This window comes from Callithrix jacchus, chromosome 15, assembly GCF_049354715.1.
Source record: "Callithrix jacchus isolate 240 chromosome 15, calJac240_pri, whole genome shotgun sequence".
NCBI lineage: Eukaryota > Metazoa > Chordata > Mammalia > Primates > Cebidae > Callithrix > Callithrix jacchus.
The window spans coordinates 81157397-81178574 of NC_133516.1; the positions used below are offsets into that span (position 1 = coordinate 81157397).

The 21178-nt window shown below is 41.1% G+C and overlaps 1 protein-coding gene across 9 annotated transcripts in view; it reads left to right on the forward strand.

The window, feature by feature from the left end:
• Positions 1–21178, forward strand: part of IQCB1 (IQ motif containing B1) — a 111059-nt gene that overhangs the window by 78099 nt on the left and 11782 nt on the right. For 4 of the 9 annotated variants that reach the window (XM_078351997.1, XM_054246050.2, XM_078351996.1 and 1 more), the window contains one exon: positions 281–1147. In XM_078351997.1, coding sequence (XP_078208123.1) covers positions 281–282 — 2 coding nt within the window. In that variant the 3' untranslated portion in view covers positions 283–1147. Of the gene's footprint in view, positions 1–280; positions 1148–8154; positions 11116–21178 lie in introns of those variants that run through there. The other 5 variants (XM_017965189.4, XM_078351998.1, XR_001907436.5 and 2 more) reach the window with 4 other exon arrangements.

A 21178-nucleotide genomic window follows, 5' to 3' on the forward strand; every position in this document is an offset into this window, starting at 1 on the left:
GGCATGCTAGTTGTGCTACAACTTAGGCAACAGAGCGAGACCCTGTCACAAAAAAAAAAAGCAAAAAACACAAAAGTAGCCAGGGTGGTGATACTGCCACCAACCACAGCTATAACTTTTGAATAGTCAAAAAGCATCCACAGTTAGCAGTGGTGATACATTCAGAATTGGAATGCTGTTTCTGCCTCCTATAGCAGAGTTACAGCTCTGTAGCTTCCAAGTTTCTACTTGCTTGGCCTAGGACTCTTTGGCTCATCTGTTTATTTTCTGTCTACTACAGAGGCACCAAGTCTGAAGGAGGCAGAAGGGAAAGAACCTGAGCTCTTCCTAAGTAGATCCAGGCCTGTGGCAGCAAAGGCCAAGCAGGCCCATCTCACTACCCTGAAGCACATACAAGCACCCTGGTGGAAGAAGCTTGGGGAAGAATCTGGAGATGAGACTGATGTTCTGAAGGATGAGCTTAGTGTAGAATTAGAAACTTTATTCATTAGTGGAACCAAAGCACCTTAGTGAGTTATCCTAAGAATAACATAAATCTCGTATTTTAGGAGATTACATTGGTTCTGCCTCTGACATGTTGGTAGACTAGGGCCGTCGTAACTTCTTATTTTTCAGAGATTCTTCTCCAGACGAAACTTGTAAAGAGTTACATTCTACCTATCTGAATTTTCTTTTTCTTTCCTCTGTATCCTCATTCTTGGCCACACACACAGATTTCTGTGGATTTTATTATAGAGCTAAACTAGCATAGTGTTCTGTTGTTTACATGAAGTATGAATTTTCTTTTGTTTCTGCTGTTGTCCAAGTAAAGTTTTTTTTTCTAACTAAATATTTTCAATATTTGATTTGAAAAATTTGTCAGAATTATTTTAACTGTTCATATTTATTATCTGAAATTCCTATTTCCTAAGAATGTGCAGACTTTATTAATGTGAGGAAAAGAAATGCTAAATCGAGGGACATTTCCCTATCTTCTATAAAACAATGGTTGAACTCATTTTCTATTTTGCTGTTTCTAAAAGGAACTACATACCAAAAAATGCATTCTTTCTATTGAACTATGAGAACTATATAATGAACTGTTTTCCTTTTTGTCCTTTCTCCTGGGAATCTCAGAGCTAAATAAAATGTTTAATTTTTGTTATAACCCTAGGTACCTTTCTGAGTATTTGGTTCTAACCTAATAATTTTTAATTTCCCTGTTTACCTTTAAATATGTTTCAATACTAGAAGCCACTTCAATTTGTGTTTAAAACAATATGGAATTTAAGTTAAAAATCAGTTACCAAATCATGACTCCATATCATAAAGAATCTGGAAGATACCAGTATTTCTGAATGTAAATACCAAATTGTATAATGTTGCACAATCTCCAAAGTTAACTTCAGTAAAATTCTACTCAAAATTCCTATATTTGTATATATAATTGAAGAAGAAATATAGAAAAATTATGGGAGTGTTGCCCCCAGTTTAGCAAACAAAACGCCAGATAATCTAGAACAATAATTTTTCTTCAGCCCATTAGATAGCTGAAGAGTCAAGCCAACCATGTAAACTGGGATAGGATTCTATATCTGTGAAATGAAGTATTTCATCTATATTAGAGCAGAAGAGAAAAGTGGCTAGGTAAGAAGAAATAAAAAAAAATTTTAGCAAATTCTTAAAGGCCAGGTGTGGGCTAGCATGTCTATTTAGAATATCTAAGAGCCTCAGACATAAGAAGTTGGGCCTCTACCAAATGCTCACAAGAAAGATTGAGAGTTAGGGCCAGGCACAGTGCCTTGCTCCTGTAATACCAACACTTTGGGAAGCCAAGGCAGGCGATCATTGAGCTCAGGCGTTCGAGGCCAGCCTGGCCAACATGGTGAAACCCCACCTCTACTAAAAATACAAAAATTAGCTGGACGTGGTGGCATGCACCTTTAGTTACAGCTACTCAGCGGGCTGAGGCAGGAAGATCATGCCTCTTCTTGTGAAGGCAGAGGTTGCAGTGAGCTGAGACTGTACCACTGTACTGCAGCTAGGTCAACAGAGACCCTGTCTCAAAACAAAACAAAAGATTGGAAGCAAGGCAAGAGACATGAAGAGATCTTCGTGGTACAGGTAAGCATGAAGTGATAGGCTGCTACTGGGTGACATAGGCAAAGTCCCCACTTCCCCTTTTGCCTTAAGCTGCTACAGCAGGGCAGTTAGCTCTTACCTCTAAGGCTCAGGCAAAATTCCATTGCATGTAAGGAAGGAATGAAGGAATTATAGGAAACACTAGCCCCAGAAACAAGCAGAAATCCAGTGTTGCTGAGGTAGAGATAAAAACAAAAACACTTCATCACCTGGAGAAGGAAAAGAAATCATCTTGGGCTCCAAAACCTTTAGTGGAACACTCCACAAAAGTGCCTATAAAGCATATCTGAAATGTCAGTTTAATATGTAATTTGAGTTCCAGTGGCCTCTTTGTGCTGGTATATTAACCAGTTAAATAGATCTGTGTCCTAAAGAAACTCTATAGTACTGGAGAGTTTCCCAAAGAGGGTCCTGCCACCTATCTCCTAAGATACATGATAATAACATTCCTAAACTTGATGGGCCGGAGAAGTCCCACTAACACAGCTTGCTTTCAAGAGTATGATTCTTTCTTAGACCCAGAATCAAGAATAAGCCACACCAGTGTTTGGCACAGGCCTCTGTTTAGTTAAGTACATGTTGGATGAATGCTGAGTAACAGCTTTCTGGTCATACTCCCAGGAATTTTGTTTTGAGATTCCTTATACACCTTGCTCTTGGTGCTCCAGGATGGGAATTCTTCATTTGACTTCTTCATTTATTGCTCCTCATATGACTTCTTCCTTTATTATAAATGCTAAGTAATGATACATACGGTAATAGTGCCTGAGTTCTTATGGAATGAATGCTGCTGCTGCTTCTCCATAGTTGCATCCCCTTTGAAAAGTGGAAATGGTATATGGATCCAAGCATAGAAACCCAGCCCACCTATCTGGGCCTTCCCTGACACATTGCTTATCATGAATGGATTTCAAAGTTTCATTCCATGCTCTTTAAGCTCCATAAGGGACCCAGAGTCTGCTGATTCTATCGGGGAAGACTTTGAGTTAGCAGATGCCATGAACTTTTGAACCTAGCCAACTCTAGGCCCTTTAGTGAAATAGCTCTCACATCTCCAGCTCCTGTAGACATGGAATTTTAACAGGGATTTCTTCATCTACCAGAAAAGGAACTCCCAGCCAGAAACCATGCTTGGGAGGCAATCCTTGACATTCTTCATGCAAGAATGGCTGGCTCCTTTAGCTCTCCTGCTCCCAATATGCCAGTGTTCCTGCTCAACTCTCTCAACTTTTAGACAAACTATAGTGCTGCTTGAGGATGCTCAGTTAGAGCTTAAAGACAAGCATTGAGGCCTAATATCAAGGCAGGAGCAGGAATCTCAGATGCCTCTTAGAAACCTGGAACCACAACATCTATTAATTCTACACCTTAAGACTTTCTAAGGCTCAACCTACCATGCTGACTCTTCATTCCAAAGTTAATCAAGCAGGAGGCAAAAAAACACCTTGCCTGCAGCTCCACAGACAGAACAGACCCCGAATTTCAATCACCTGCACCTCAGAAATGGACTACATACAGGGACCTGTAGAGAACAAAGGCCTAGATCTGGGCAGGAAAATACACATCAAGGGCTTCTGCACATTCTAAGTTTTGAGAAGTTCAAGAGGATGAAACAAAAACAATCAGACCTTGCCTCAGTTTACCTAAAGTTGGCCAAGTTCTCTGCAAGTCTAGTGCCTAACTAGGAGAGCCAACGTTCCAGGGAAGAAAGTCAGGAAAACAAAAACCCAAATTCCCCTAGAAAGCATCCTCTGGCATCTGTTTCTAGGAGTCAATTGGCATGAGGAATGGCTATCAAATGTGACATGAAGACAAATGGTCTGAAATCTACCTAATACCACATTGGCTTCCTTTGAACACAACAGAGCCCACAGAATTCACAGAGCAGCAGTTCCTCTGTTGTGAGCACTAATGGATCCAGTCCATATCTGCTGCAGCTGCATTCTGCAGGTAGACCTGGTCAAGAAGAGGGTACCAGAGACTGACCAGGTATCTCCACATTTTCCAGAGGAGATACCCATGATTCACAAAACTTTTGAAGTGCCACCATCATGCTGCCTAACTATGTGCTTAAAGCACCTGACTTTTCCGACTTCACAGGCTGTCTCCAAAAAATAAAAGACGGAATCATTAGTTTGGCTCTGAAACTGATTAGAAAGAAATAGAGAATTGATACAGCAAATAGTGCCAGGTTCTGTGGGAGAATGCCTTGCTAAATGGTTCCATCACCTACTTTTGGAGGCCCTTTTGTTGGCTGTAGATTTTGCCTATTGTGTGACAGGAATTTTTTATATATATATATACTTTCAGTTCTGGGGTACATGTGCAAATCTAGCAGGATTGTGACATAGATATACACGTGAAATGGTGGCTTGCTGTCTCCATCCCCCCATCACCTACATTAGGTATTTCTCCTAATGTTATCCCTCCCCAACCTCCCCACCCCCGCTATCCCTCCCCTAGTCCCCACTCCTTAACAGACCCCAGTGTGTGATGTTCCCCTCCATGTGTCCATGTGTTCTCATTATTCAACACTCCTTATGAGTGAGAACATGCACTGTTTGGTTTTCTGTTCTGGAGTCAGTTTGCTGATAATGATGGTTTCCAGATTGATCCATATCCCTGCAAAAGACATGAACTCATCCTTTCTTATAGCTGCATAGTATTCCATTATGTATATGTGCCACATTTTCTTTATGCAGTCTATCATTGATGGGCATTTGGGTTGGTTTCAGGTCTTTGCTACTGTAAACAGTGCCACAATGAACATATATATGCATGTGTCTTTATAACCGAATGATTTATAATCCTTTGGGTATATACAGTTATGGGATTACTGGGTCAAATGCTATTTCTATTTCTATATCCTTGAGGAATCGCCACACTGTCTTCCACAATGGTTGAACTAATTTACACTCTCACTAACAGTGTAAAAGTGTTCCTATTTCTCCATATCCTCTCCAGCATCTGTTGTCTCCATATCTTTTAATGATTGCCATTCTAACTGATGTGAGATGGTATCTCAATGTGGTTTTGATTTGCATTTCTCTAATGACCAGTGATGAGCATTTTTTAATATGTTGGCCTCATAAATGTCTTCTTTTGAAACATGTCTCTTCACATCCTTTTCCCACTTTTTGATAGGGTTTTTTTTTTTCTTGTAAATCTGTTTTAATTCTTTGTAGATTCTGGATACTAGCCCATTGTCAGATGGGTAGCTTGCAAAATTTTTTTCCGATTCTGCTGGTTGCCAGTTCACTCTAATGATTGTTTCTTTTGCTCTGTAGAAGCTCTTAAGTTTAATTAGATCCCATGTGTCTACTTTGGCTTCTATTACCATTGCTTTTGGTGTTTTAGTCATGAAGTCCTTGCCTATGCCTATGTCCTGAATGGTATGGCCTAGGTTTTCTTCTAGGGTTTTCATGGTGTTAGGTCTTATGTTTAAATCTTTAATCCATCTGGAGTTAATTTTTGTATAAGGTATAGGGAAGGGGTCCAGTTTCAGCTTTTTGCACATGGCTAGCCAGTTTTCCAAACACCATTTATTAAACAGGGAATCCGTTCCCCATTGCATGTTTTTGTCAGATTTGTCAAAGATCAGATGGTTGTAGATGTGTGGCGTTACTTCCAAGGACTCTGTTCTGTTCCATTGGTCTATATCTCTGTTTTGGTACCAGTTATTAGGATTGTCTTGGCTATGTGGGCTGTTTTTTGGTTCCATATTAAGTTTAAGGTGATTTTTTCCATTTCTGTGAAGAAGGTCAATGGTAGCATGATGGGGATAGCATTGAATCTATGAATTACTTTGGGTAGTATGGCCATTTTCACAATATTGATTCTTCCTAACCTTGAGCATGGAATGTTTTTCCATCTGTTTGTGTCCTCTCTTATTTCCTTGAGCAGTGCTTTATAGTTCTCCTTGAAGAGGTCCTTCATGTCCTTTGCTACTTGTATTGCTAGGTATTTTATTTATTCTCTGTGTAGCAATTGTGAATGGCAGTTCACTCATGTTTTGACTCTGTTATTGGTATATATGAATGCTTGTGATTTTTGTACACTGATATAAATTTTTCTTTATCCCTGATAAGCACCTTAAAATAAACTTGAGCTTGCTAAATTTTAAGCAAGTCTCTCAAGGGACTTCTCAGTTGAGGCTGTGCCAGAATTCAGTAAACCTCCCAAATAGGTCTTAGCTAGCTTAGAATCATAACACTGAAACTGAGTCATTTCTAACTAGCTTCAATTAGAGGTAGCTGAGAAAGTGTCTGTTCTGGAAACATGCTGCCTTAAGACAAGCTCAAACCATCAAAATGGACCTTAAAGTTATGAAAAGAGGGACAAATAGCCTAGTTCCTTTGCATATGCCATTCCTCTACATTTGATGTGCTTCCTGCCACATCCGTTCTGCCCCATCCACACCCCACCCCACCCCCATATATGTTCACCCTCTTCCAAAACGTTACTCCAAAGTAATTTCTAACAGGCAATTCTTTTAAGCACATTAATACTCTAATACTTTGGTCTGTAATGCCTCGAGCTTCTATACTGTGTGTTTTTCTTATGTACTTATCTGTATATGGCTTAGAAGTTTTTTTAAGGCAGTGTGTGTGTCTGTGTGTGTGCGTGTGTGTGTATACATATATATGCATATATATAGTATCTATAATTGGATTGCAAACATCTTAAAAACAAAAACATTTTCTTCTTTATTATGTCCAACAGAGAACTACTTACGTGTCCCATACTCTGTAAAGGTACTCTAACAGTGGCTGACCCATGAAATCCTTTCCCCATTTTCAGAGATAATTCACTGAAGAATTAGTTGTAACCTTGTTTCCAGTAGCTATAGTCCTAATGCTGCCACTAAGTAGCTGTCAGAACCCACTAACTCGCAAAACGCCGAGCTTGCTGCCCTGGACAATAGTAATTCCTCTTTGGAGCATTCCCATTGCAAATCAAAAAGAGGTAAGGAAGAAAAGCTCACAGCAGATTCAAATGTCTGAAGAGGTAAAGCCACCCCGTGGGCAGTGAGCAGGACACTAGGCAGTGTGGTGTAATATTTACATGTAAGAACGTCTGAATACAAATCCTGGCTCCACCACTTTACTGGGGATAAAGAGCATAATCAACATGCAAGGGATTGATGCTTAGCAGCGTGAAGTTAACATTCCATAAGTATCTATAAGTCTCTTAGTTTCTGGCAGGGTTGCCAAATTGTGACATCTAATATGTCATCTGATATGAATTTGGGCATTTGAGTTCAATCAGGGGAAGTGTTATGGGGTTGGGGTGGTCCATAATCCAACTTTAAAGTGCCAACCTGGGTGTAGGAACAAAAATGTACTGCTCTGCTGGAGATAGCCAGCATGAGTGAGGTGCAGCTTGGTAAGTAAATCTCTGTAGCCCTCACTGAATACAGCTACATTGTCCCTGGTGAGGCAGGTGAACTCTGTTCAAAGGCAGTCATGATGACCCCACAGAGAACTGTTTTGACTATTTTGCAAGTGTAAAACTAATGAATTCTACTGCAGGAAATGTAAATTAAAATAGAGATGAGTTCAGGGACACAGGGAAGGTTAAGGAGTTGCAGAGAACATAAGGGGGCACCTAGGTGGTCTCAGCATGTGTAAGGCCATTTGGGTTCTATTCCCAAGAGACTGCAGTTTATTATCTCACCGTAAGTCCATCCCTCCCACCCTGCCTTTAGTTCCGAGCTCCAGGACCCTCTAGCTAATCCATTATCTCCTCTTTTTCCCAAAAATTGCTTTGTAATTATGCTATTTTATGGTTCAAATTTCCTCTCCAAAACTCTTCTGGCTACCCCTCTTCCCAAGGGCAGTGGTTCCAATGATTCCTAGAAACAGATGCCACTGGCAAGTGCCTTACAATAAACTTGAGCTTTTTCAATTTTGAACAAGTCTCTGAAGGGACAGATGTCCCTGCTGTGTTTTAGGTATCCTGGACCCTGGTTGTGACCACTAATCAAACTCTGATGGGTTTTGTTTTTTTTTTTTTTTTTTTTTTTGTCCCTAGTGTTCTGGCACTTCAGAGAGACATGAGATTGAGCCCTACTGACATAGCTTGGCACCTATGAAAGTCTGCCAGGAAGGAAAAATGCAGCTGAAGACTGCTGCATCCATGCCCCAGGACAGGGGCCCTCAACTGCAGATGAACACGCCAGGTGAGCAGGGGGAGATGGAGATTTCTGACTGAGCTCTGCCTGTCAGAACAGCTGTCACGTTAGATTCTCAAAGGAGCAAGAACCCTCCTATGAACTGTACACACGAAGACTCTAGGTTGCATGCTCCCTATGAGACGCTAACTACTGCTTAATAATCTGAGGTGGAAGAATTTCATCCCGAAACCACTCGCCCCTTGTCTTCCATGAAACCAGTGCCCTGGTGCCAAAAAGTTGGGGAAAACTACCCCAGCACATTAAGAAGCCCAGGTCAGAGGAGATCCAGGAACTTGCTCTTCCAGTCATCACCTCCCTGTCCCCTTCCTGAAAGTGCGTTTTCTCTGTATTGCTGATACCAATGTCCCCTCCTACAGATCCTGTCCAGCACAAGCCCCTACTGTTATGGATACACTGCAGTACAAGCATGTGGATGGGGCTTAAAATCTAGTAGTCTTGCCAGTTCTTTGGTTTCCCTGCCTATGAAGGTCAAGGAATTCAGAAGAATGGTCTTTTTTAGGCTTGGACTATGTGGTGTTTGGTACACTCTGGATCCTTCTGGGAATTTTGCTCATGAGGGAAATACAACAGATAAAGACCCACGGCAGGGCAAGTATACAGAGATATTTTCATACAAAATCCAAATTTCTTAATTGAGGCTTATCTTCACCCCTTGAGAATCCTGCCTGCTTAATGAGGATTTTTAATTTAATGACTGTATTTAAAACAACTTCTAGAGACCAGCTATGTGAGAGATACGCACATCATTAGGAAGCAGTGGCACCTGTTGATGCAATCTGCTGGGCGTCTCGGTACTGAACAGCTGCAGTTGATATTCAGCAACTTTCTGTTGTTCATTGAAGTCCTGGAGGGCCTACAGAACATGTTCCAAGCCCTGGCTCATGTCGGGCTTCGAAAAGGCTGCGGCTCTAGCTAGACTATTAGTTTCAGTGGCCCTGCCATGGATCTACCACTTGATTGCACACCTTAGTTTTGCCTCCTTCTCGTTATAGATCCCATGAAGCTTCCCTGAAAATAGTTACTTCTGTAAACAGTATCTTTGGCAAGAGTAAATATGGAGAAACAAAAGCATAATGACAAAGGTAATCACAGTTAAACTACAGAGACCTTTTGTTTTTTGAAGACCTGACTTAGCTGGGAAACATTCCATCAGTTCCTATGCTCTGTAGAGATTGTATAGCATAGGAAATGTCTGTTCCTTGAAAGCTTGTCTTAGTCTGGGATGCTATAACACAATACCATAGACTGGGTGTCATATAAACAACAAAAATTTATTTCCATAATTCTGGAGTTTGAGACGTCTAAGATGAAGGTAGATTTGGTGTTGCGTGAGGGGTCACTTCATGACTCATAGACCTCATCTTCTCATTCATCATCACATAGCAAAAGAGATGAGGGATCTAAGCACAGTGGCTCATGCCTCTATTACTAGCACTTTGGGAGGCCAAGGCAAGTGTATTGCTTGAACCCAAGAGTTCAAGACCAGGCTGGGCAACAGGCAAAATCTAATCTCTACGGAAAAAAACTCAAAAAAATTACCTGCGCATGGTGGCCCACATCTGTAGTCCCAGTTAGTCAGGAGGCTAAAGCGAAAAAATCACCTAAGTCCTTGAGGTTGAGGTTACAGTGAGCCAAAATTATGCCACTGCACTCCAGCCCAAGTGACAGAATGAGACCTTGTTGCCAAATAAAAAAAAAAAAGACAAGGGAGCACTCTAAGGTCTCTATATGGGCACTAATCTCATTCATGAGGTATTTACCTTCATGACCTAATTATCTCCCAAAGGGCCTACCACTTCATATAAAATTGACAGGACATCAACATATGAATTTTGAGGTGCACACAAATTTTCAGTCTATACCAAAACCCTAAAAGCAATTGCCTAAAAAACTATCTTGATTGTGTGCTCTTCTGTGATTAACAGCTTTTAAATATTTTTTCTAGAAGTTGACAAATTCCGTTACTTTTTCTTGAGTCAAATTTGGAAATATGTGAATACACATACACTCCTTTATTTTTTGGCACAGTTTTAGCTGTACAGATACATTGAGCAGATACACAGAGTTTTATATGCTCATATCATCCTCCTCCAACTTCCCACTTCTCAACAGTTCCCCTATTATTACCATGTTTATTACATTTGATGAACTAATATTGAAACATTATCATTAACTAAAGTCCACAGTTTACATTAAAGTGTACTCTGTTGTACAGTTCCATGGAGTTTCACAAATGCCTACTGCCACGTATCAGCCATTACAGTATCATACAGTTTCTCTGCCTAAAATTACTCCCTCTGTTCTATGTATTAATCCTTCTTTGCCCCTTCCCAACCTCACCCATGACATCCATTGATTTTCTTTTACTGTTTCTATAGTTTTACCTCTTTCAAAATATCATATTGCTGGAACATAGTATATAGCCTTTTCAGACTGGTTTCTTTCACTTAGCAATCTGCATTTAACATTCCTCCATGTCTTATCAGGGCTTGATTGCTCAATTCATTTAATCACTGAACAATACTCAATTGTATGAATGTACCACAGTATACCCATTTATCTACTAGAGGGCATCTTGGTTGCTTTGAAGTTGTGGGAATTATGACTAAAGTTGCTATAAACATTCATGTGCAGTTTTTTTGTGGGCATATATTTTCACTGATTTGGGTTAATATCTAGCAGCACGATTGCTGGATGGTATGGTCAATCTATGTTTAGCTATGTGAGAAACTGCTTAACTGTCTTCTAAAGTGGTTTTACCATGTTGCATTCCCACCAGTAATAAATGTGAGTTCCTACATCCTTGTCAGCAGTTGATGGTGTCTGAGCTTCAGATTTTTGCCATTCTAATATGTGTGTGGTAGTATCTGATTGTTCCTTTAATTTGTAATTCCCTAATAGGATATGATGTTGAACATCTTTTCATATATTTATTAACCATCTGTGTATCTTCTTTGGTGAGGTATCTGTTCAGATCTTTCACCCAATTCTGAATTTTTTAAATTTAAATTTCCTTTAGAAGACTTCCTTGCGTATTTTAGGTAACGGTCCTTTATCAAATAGGTATTCTGCAAATATTTTCTCCTAGTCTGTGCCTTGTTTTTTTAATCTTAACAGTGCCTTTTGCAGAGCAGAAGCTTCTCATTGTAATCAATTCCAACTTGCTAAGTTTACCCACTCCCCAAGGATTATGCTTTTGGTGTTGTATCATCACCAAACTCAAAGTCACCTACAGTCTCAGGTTATCCAACAGATGTTCTATAGTTTTACATTTTACATTTATAATTTAAGAATATATAAGGCGTGTGTCATTTTTTGTATGTGTATTTTCCAATTGTTCTAGCACCACATATTGAAGACTATTTTCTCCATTAAATTGCCTTTCCTCCTTTGTCAAATATCAGTTGTCTGTATTTTACATAGATCTATTTTGGGGATCTCCATTCTATTCCATTGGTCTATTTGTCTATTCTTTTGCCAGTGCCATCTGTCTTGTTTACTGTAGCTTTGTTGTAAGTCTTGAAGTCTGGTAATATCAATCCTCCAACTTCATTATTGAATGTTCTATGGATTATTCCAGGTCTTTTACTTTTTCATATAAAATTCAGAAGTAAGTTATTGACATCCAAAAAATGACGTCCTCCAATTTTGGTTGAGATCTCATTGAATCTACAAATAAAGTTGGGAAGACTTGACATTGGAACAATACTGACATTTTCTGGGAATATGGAATATTTCTCAATTTATTGAGGTTTTAATTTTTTTATCAGAGGTTTGCTAGTTTACTTCATAGAGCCTGTACATATTTTGTTAGATTTATGCCTAAATATTTATTTTTTATTATTTTTTGAGGCTAATACAAATGGTATTGTGTTTTTAATTTCAAATTCCAATTGTTCTTTGCTGGTGTTAAGAAAGAAATTGACCTTTTACCCTGTAGACTTGCTAAAATTGCTTATTGATTACAGGAGGTTTTTGTTTATTCTTAGGTATTTTTTACATAAAAATCGTATCATCTACAAAGACAGATTTCTTTCTTTCTACTATGAATATCTTTTATTTTCCTTTCTTGTCTTACATTAGGTAGGAGGTTTACTATAATGTCACATAGGAGTAGTGAGAGAGGACATCCTTTCCTTGTTCCTGATCTTAGAGGGAAAGCATCTAGTTTCTCACCATTAAGAATCTGCAGATTTTTTCCATCGAGTTGGGTAAACACCCTTCTATTCTTAGTTTTGAGTATTTTTTTTTAATCATGAATGGGTGTTGCATTTCTTTTTCTTCTTCTAGCACCTTCCCTCTTCTTCTTTCCCCACCTTCTTTTTTTAGTGCAATGCTACAATCTTTGCTCACTGAAACCTGCAACCTCCGCTTCTCAGGTTCAAGCAATTCTCCTGGCTATGTTTCCAGAGCAGCTGAGATTACAGGTGCCTGCCACCATGCCGGACTAATTTTTGTATTTTTTCAAACTACAAAAATTGTATTTTAGTAATGCCTGCCACCATGCCGGACTAATTTTTGTATTTTTTCAAACTACAAAAATTGTATTTTTAGTACAGATGGGTTTTCACCACGCTGGCCAGGCTGGTCTCAAACTCCTGACCGCAGGCAATCCACCTGCCTTGGCCTCACAAAATGCTGGAATTACAGGTGTGAGCCACTGTACCTGGTGTTCCCCCATTATTTCCTCACCTTTTCACTTTCTCCACCTTCCTTCTTTTTCCCCCACCTTCTTTCTTCAACTTCTCCCACCTTCCCTCTTCTTCTTCTCCCACCTACACTTTTCTTCTTTCCCCAAGTTCCCTTTTTCTTTCTCCATCTTCTTGCCACTTTTTTCCACCTCCCCTGTTCTTTTCCCCACCTTCTCTCTTCTTCTTTTCCATTTCCCACCTTCTCTTCTTCTTGCCTCACCTTCCCTCTTCTTCTTCCCCAAACTTCCCTCTTCTTCTTCTCCCACCATCCCTCTTCTTCTTTCCTCTTTCCCCACTGTCCCTCTTTTTCTATCCCCATCTTCCCTCTTCTTCTTTTTCCACTTTCCTCACCTTCCATCTTCTTTCATTCCCAGCATCCCTCTTCTTTCCCACCTTCCCTCTACTTCTTGTGAAGATTTTCTTTATTGATTGATGTGATTACATTATTATGTATATTTGCATATACTTCATGTCTAAAATTTATATTTTTAAAGAAAATTTATTTCTCTAACATTTTAAGATTCCTTCGTATAAAATTATATGTTATATATTTTATTTATTTAACAAACATTTATTGCACATACAGTATGCTGAAAATTTATTAGGTATGGAAGACACATTAATAAAGCTGCATGAAAGTTTTGGAATAAGTTACATTTGGTATAGGGGAGGGTAAGAGGATAATGAGGAAGAACTGAAAAAAAGGAGGGGGATTGGGTAATAGAAAACCAGAGAAGGTGACATTTCTTGCCTTTCAACTTTTTCTCATGGTACTTTCGATTAGGGAAATGATCGCTCTCCAAGAGATACCTGAATGACTCCAGACTTCTGTGATTTGTGCCAACTCTTACTGCTCTGGAGCTTACACTCATATCCTAACCCCTTAGTATGCAATGGCACAGTCTTATGACCAACTCTTTGCCTATCTGTTCAGCCATATTGTGACCAAATTGCAGACGACAGGCTCAGGTCGTTCCCCAAAAGGATGTGTTCTTCCACACCCTTGATCACTCACTCACCCAAGAATGGGGGAGAGGACACCATCAGGTGCAGTGAACTCCTTTAACTAAATATCAGACCCCAAAGAGTTTTACAGAAAGTAATTTATTTAGGCAGAGAGAAAGAGAGAGAAAGGAGAAAAAAATAGGGAGAGAGAGACAGTGAGCTCTCACACTGTCAGGCGAGGGGATCCAGAAATGGAATCCGCCTAGATACGGCAGAAGGGGACATTTAACCTGGGAGTTATTCCTGCCCTATTCAAGTTTTCTGCCATATGAAAGGAGTTCCTTTAAACTTCTGCTGGAGTGATTGATCTTTGATTTCTGACATCTGATTTGTTGTTTGGCCCAAAGTGCTCCCAGAGCTTTTTCTCCTAACCTCCTCCCTTGCCTAACTTGTATTCATTTTAACCATACTTTCTACATAAAAAATTGTGGTTTTAGCTCACTTCTCCTGCCTTCATTCCATCTCACATGGAAAAATCCCAATTCTTAGAAGCCACTTATTCTACTCCTGTGCCAAGGTAACTTTGTGTACATGAAGAAAAACACAGGAAATTATACTGGCCATTTTAAAGTTATAAAAAACAAAACCCAGCTGTTCTGTTAGTGCTGCCTACTGATTGTATATATTTCTTTAGTCAATTCATATTTTATTCCTACAAACTAAGTTTTTCACCTCTTATGGAAATTTCAAAACTTTACACTACTTCCTGACTCTTATCTGATCACCTTCCTTTTAATTCACATAGAAAACATAAAAATCTACAACCATCTGAGCTTTGACATACCTAATAAAAGCCAGCAATGGTGAAAAGATTTCCTCTTTTCCTAAAATGGTGTTGTGAAAACTAGCTAGCCATATGCAGAAAGCTGAAATTGCCTCCCTTCCTTACACCTAATATAAAAATTAACTCCAGATTTATTAAAGATTCAAACCTAAGACCTAAGACCATAAAAACCCTGAAAGAAACCATTTATGACATAGGCATGGGCAAGGAATTCATGACCAAACCACAAAAAAACAAATGGCAACAAACCCCAAAATAAACAAACGGGATCTAATTAAATTAAACAGCACATGCACAGTGAAAAAAGCTATCATTAGAGTGAACCAGCAACCAACAGAGTAGAAAAATTTTTTGGAATCTTTCCATCTGACAAATGGCTAATAGCCAGAATCTACAAAGAAGTTAAACAAATTTACAAAAACGAAACAAAACAAAACAAAACCCTATCAAAAACTAGGTGACAGATAGGAACACACAATTCTAAAAAGAAGATATTTCTTCAGCAAACAAACGTATGAAAAAAAACTCATCATCACTAGTCATTAGAGAAATACAAATCAAATCCACATTCATATACAATCTCATGCCACTTAGATTGGCAGTCATTAAAAAATCAGTAGGCAACAGATGCTGGAGAAGATGTGGAAAAATAGGAACACTTTTACACACAGTTGGTGTGAGTGTAAATTAGTTCAACCATTGTGGAAGACAGTGTATTGATGCCTCAAGGATCTACAAGTAGAAATACCATTTGACCCAGCCATCCCATTACTGGGTGTATACCCAAAGGATCATAAATACTTCTATTATAGGCCGGGCGCGGTGGCTCAAGCCTGTAATCCCAGCACTTTGGGAGGCCGAGGCGGGCGGATCACGAGGTCAAGAGATCGAGACCATCCTGGTCAACATGGTGAAACCCCGTCTCTAAAAATATTTTTTAAAAAAATTAGCTGGGCATGGTGGCGTGTGCCTGTAATCCCAGCTACTCGGGAGGCGGAGGCAGGAGAATTGCCTGAACCCAGGAGGCGGACGTTGCAGTGAGCCAAGATTGCGCCATTGCACTCCAGCCTGGGTAACAAGAGCAAAACTCCGTCTCAAAAAAAAAAAAAAAAAAAAAAAAACTTCTATTATAAAGACGCATTTACACATAAATTTATTGTGGAACTGTACACAGTAGCAGACTTGGAACCAACCCAAATGTCCATCAATGATAGACTGAATAAAGAAACTGGCAGATTATTGAGGAAGACCACCGTTACTGAGGCAGTTCTAACTGTACCTCTGTAAACAAAACCTCAAGGAAGTTTACACAGTAGCTGGGCAGAGCCCTCAGCATTTCAGCAATGCCTCTGCTGGCAGACTGTGACTAGACTGCTTCCTTGCTGGTCAGGGCATCTCTTAAAAAAAGACAGCAGCACATCAGGAACTTATAAATAAAGCCCAACCTTCCCAGGGCAGAGCACCAGAGAAAAGAGGCAGTTATGAGTTCCACTGCAGCAGACATAAATGTACTTACCCAGCAGCGCTGAAAGGAATAACAGAACACCTAACACAGCACTTGAGCTCTGATAAGGGACAGACTGTCTACTCAAGCAGCTCCACAACCCCCGAATATCCAGAGGTACCTTAAAAAGGAGAGCTCTGGCTGACATCTGGCAGGTACCCTTCTGGGATGAAGATAACAGAAGAAGAAACCAGCAGCAACCCTTACTGTTCTGCAGCCCCCTCAGGTGATTCCCAGGCGAGCAGGGTCTGGAGTGGACCTGCAGCAGTCCTGCAGCAGAGGGCCCTGACTGTTAGAAGGAAAAATAAAAAACAAATACTTTCAACATCAACAAGAAACACGCCCACTCAGAGACCCCATGCAAAAGTTACCAACTGCAAAGATCATAGGTAGATAAATCTATGAAGATGGAAAGAAACCAGTGCAAAAAGGATGAAAACACCAAAAACCAGAACACCTCTCCTCCTCCAAGGTATCACAACTCCTCACCAGAAGGAATCAAAGCTGAATGGAGAATGAGTCTGAAAGTGACAGAAGCAGACTTCAGAAGGTGGGTAATAACAAACTTCTCTGAGCTAAAAGAACATGTTCTAACCCAATGCAAACAAACTAAGGACCTTGAAAAAAATGTCAGATGAAAGGCTAACTACAATAACCAGCCTAGAGAAGAACATAAATGACTTGAGAGAGCTGAAAAACACAGCACGAGAACTTCCCAAAGCATACATGTTTCAGTAGCCAAATCAAGCAGAAGAAAGGATATCAGAGATTGAAGATCAACTCAATGAAATAAGAGAAGGCAAGGAAAGAGAAAAAAAGAGTGAAAAGCCTGGTAAGGACATGAGGATAAGGCAGGTAGGTAAGCCAGGTGTGTAAGTTCAGAGCATTGATACTAAATGAGTAAGGCCAGAAGGTTCCTAAGGCAATTAAGGCAACTGGGGGAATCTGATTTGACTAGACACTGAGATTAAGACCAGATCAAGGCCGGGCGCGGTGGCTCAAGCCTGTAATCCCAGCACTTTGGGAGGCCGAGGCGGGTGGATCACGAGGTCAACAGATCGAGACCATCCTGGTCAACATGGTGAAACCCCGTCTCTACTAAAAATACAAAAAATTAGCTGGGCATGGTGGCATGTGCCTGTAATCCCAGCTTCTCAGGAGGCTGAGGCAGGAGAATTGCCTGAACCCAGGAGGCGGAGGTTGCGGTGAGCCGAGATCGCGCCATTGCACTCCAGCCTGGGTAACAAGAGCGAAACTCCGTCTCAAAAAAAAAAAAAAAAAAAAGACCAGATCAGGAAGCCCAACAATTGAAAAGGCCAGGTGTGTGACACCAGTAAGGTAACACTCCTCAACAGAACTAACAGAAACTGTGTAATGCTGATTTTAAAGCTAGGCAGGTTAGGTCAGGCAGATAAGGCCATGTGATGTAGTATGAAAAAATAAGGTCAGGTGGCAATGCCAGGTTAGTAAGCTATATTGGTCACCTAGGTGGGTTTGGACACAATGTTAAGGCCAGGTGAGTATGTCCAGGTGGCTTTTGCAGGGTCTCTAAGCCCCAGGGTGGGGGAGCAATGGTTAATCTGGGGAATAAAAGCAGGGAAATACATCCAGAGAAGTAAACCTAGGGAGGTACATCCAGTGGTTTAAGGCCCAGTAGATGAAACCAGAAGACCAAGGACAATCGGATTAACCCAGTGTGAAGGCCATGTGGTCATGTATGGTTGGTAAGACTAGGAAGGCTAGGTGGCTAATCCAGGTTTTTAGGGCCATGAGATTGAAGCCCATATAGATTAGGCAAGGTGGGGAAGAAGAAAGGGGTATGTCCAAGGCCCTAAAATGGGTAAGACTGGGTATGAATGGCAGCAGAGTAATGCCTCACAGAAAAGACCACGTGGGTCTTGATCAGAAATCCAGGCAAGCAAATTGAAGCCAGGTAGGCAGGAACAGGTGGATAATGCTGAGCGTGAACTAATAGCCAGCTGGGTAAGGGAAAGACTTAGACCAGAAAATTTAAGACTTCATGAGAGTGGCCAGGAGGTTGATAAAGCCAGACAGATAAATGCCAGGTTCCTAATACCAGGAAGGGGAGATATGCTTATGTAGCCAATGAGCTTAGAAAGTTCTGTAGAGTGAAATAAGCTTGTTCAAACCAAGTGTTTAGATCCACCTGCATAAAAGACTATTCCTAGGCTGGGAAATCACTGAGAAAAACATGCAGTCACATTAAGTGCAATTCTGCAAGCCAGCCAAAGGATGACCCAACTGTAATCTTAGGTGGGCAAGATACAGTAAGGAGGGCCCACAAGGAAGGTAAATGCCAGCAGAATAAAAATAGCTGGTAAACAGCAGATAAGTATGAGGCCTGCAGATTTCATCTTGCTGGCGAATGCCAAGCATGAGAAAAGGGCAGGTGAGTATGAGCCTAAGTTTAATGAGGTCAGGTGAAGAAGGCCTGCTGAGTGACATCAGGTAAATACAACCAATGGGAAAGTGACCAGGTAAAAACTAGCAAAGGAAAGCTAAAGGCCAGGACAGAGCACAATGACACCAGGTTAAGGCCACAAGGGTTGTGACACTTGAGGTAGACTGGAAACTTGAGAATAATTCTGAAAGCCAACTGGATAAGCCAGGGAGGTATGATCAGCTGGGCAATTTGGGTTGGTAAGGATGGGTCATTAAAGGCACACAAGTAAGGTCACATGGGTGTGCTACGGGCATGAGGCCAGGAGATTCATACTAGACAGGTAAGGCCAAAGCAGTTGGGTAAATCTTGGCAAAACTGAGAGGTTAACACCGGGTAAAAAAACAAAAAGCCATAGTGATGGAAAACTCTTGGTGGTTTAATCCAGTAAGCTAAGTTCTTCCTGAATAGAGCTAGGTGGTTGACTCCACCTGAATAATGCCAAGATGTTAATAGTAAACAGACTAGGTCAGGAGTTAAGGCTATGTGAGTTATAATAGTTTGAGGATAGATGGGAAGGCCAGGTTTGTAAGCTACATTGGTCATCCAAGCTGAAAAGGTAATAAGGTTAAAGCCATCTTGGAAATGCAAGATATCTAAATGCGGGCTGGAGCTGTGGCTGGGTCTTCAGCGGGGACTTGGGCTGGGGCTGGGACTGAGGTTATTGCTGCAGTGGAGCTCAGGCTGGCGCTAGAGCTTGAGCTAAGCTGGTGCTGGGCTGAGGATCAAACGGGCTGGAGCTGGGTCATGGAGGTGGGGGCAGAGCGAGTGAAAAATGGCATGGGGATGATTAAACGGGATAAAACCTAGGGAGGTAAATCCAGGTCTTTAAGTCCTGTTACATTAGAAAATACTACTAATAATAAATAAAACAGAAGAGTTTGGTAAATCAAGGTTCAGACATGTGGGTCACATATGATCACTCAGACTCATCAGGAAATCTAGCTACCTAACCCAAGTTGTTAAGGCCATGAGGTTAAGGCCCATAGGGTTAGATCAGGTGAGAAAGTCTAACGGGGTCAGGCCAGGGCCGTAAGATGACATGGACAAGGCCAGGGAGCAAGGGAGAAATGGCAGGAGCTTCAAAAGGCAGGTGGGTCAATCTTAGCAGGTACAAATCAGTTGGTTAGCCGGGCGCGGTGGGTCACGCCTGTAATCCCAGCACTTTGGGAGGCTGAGGCAAGTGGATCACGAGGTCCAGAGATCGAGACCATCCTGGTCAACATGGTGAAACCCCGTCTCTATTAAAAATACAAAAAATTAGCTGGGCATGGTGGCGCGTGCCTGTAATCCCAGCTACTCAGGAGACTGGGGCAGGAGATTTGCCTGAACCAAGGAGGCAGAGGTTGTGGTGAGCCGAGATCACGCCATTGCACTCCAGCCTGGGTAACAAAAGTGAAACTCTGTCTCAAAAAAAAAAAAATCAGTTGGTTCTTCATGGGAGATTGAGGGCAGCAAATTACAAGCAGGTGAGTAAAAACACATGGACAATAGCTAAAAGTTAATGCCAGTCGGGTATGGCCAGGACTTTTAGGCAGTCTTGAAGACTGGACAAGAAGGGCTATACAATGAGGATACCATAATGTGATGAATGCAATTGAATTCCTGAGATTGGTTAACTTTGGCCAGGTTATTAAACCCAGGCGCCTAGAGCCAGCTCAGTGAAAAACTATTTCAGTAACCCCAGGCTGTGAAATCAGTAGGAAAACACCAGGTAGGATGAAGGGCAAGACGCCAACCCAGTCAAGTGAAGACTGGAGGCAAATACTAGGTGGGGTGGGTAAGACAGGGCAGGGAAGGTAACCAGGTGAAGTCCCGCTGGATGAAACTAAGTAACGAATAGCAGATAAATATGAGGCCAGGAAAGGATGACTTGGGGGCTAAGGCCAAGCATGTGAGGAGGGCAGGTGGCCCTAAGTTTAATGAAGTCAGGTGAAGAAGGCCTACAGGGCAAAGTCAGGTAAATACAGCCACAAGTAGGGCCACAAGGTAAAGACAAGGAGAGGAAATCCAACAGCCAGGACACAGCAGAATGACACCAGGTTAAGGCCAAAAGGGCTGTGACACTTAGGAAGAATAGAAGCTTCAGACTAATTGTGAAGAATGAGTGGGTAGGCTGGGGAGGTATGATCAGCTGGGCGATTCAGGCTGGTAAGGATGGGTCATTAATGGCACATGGGTAAGGTCAGCCGAATATGGAAAGTGCCAGAGGCCAGGAGATTCATACTGGATAACCAAGGCCAAAGCAGGTTGGTAAATCTAACTTGGCAAAACCTTGAAGTTAAGACCGGGTCAAAAAGCCAAGTAACTGAAAATTCTAGTTGGCTTAGGATAGTAAGTTAAGGCCTTCCTGAACAAAGCTAGGTGGATAACTTCCTGGGTAATGCCAACATATTAATAAAAAGACTGGGTCAGA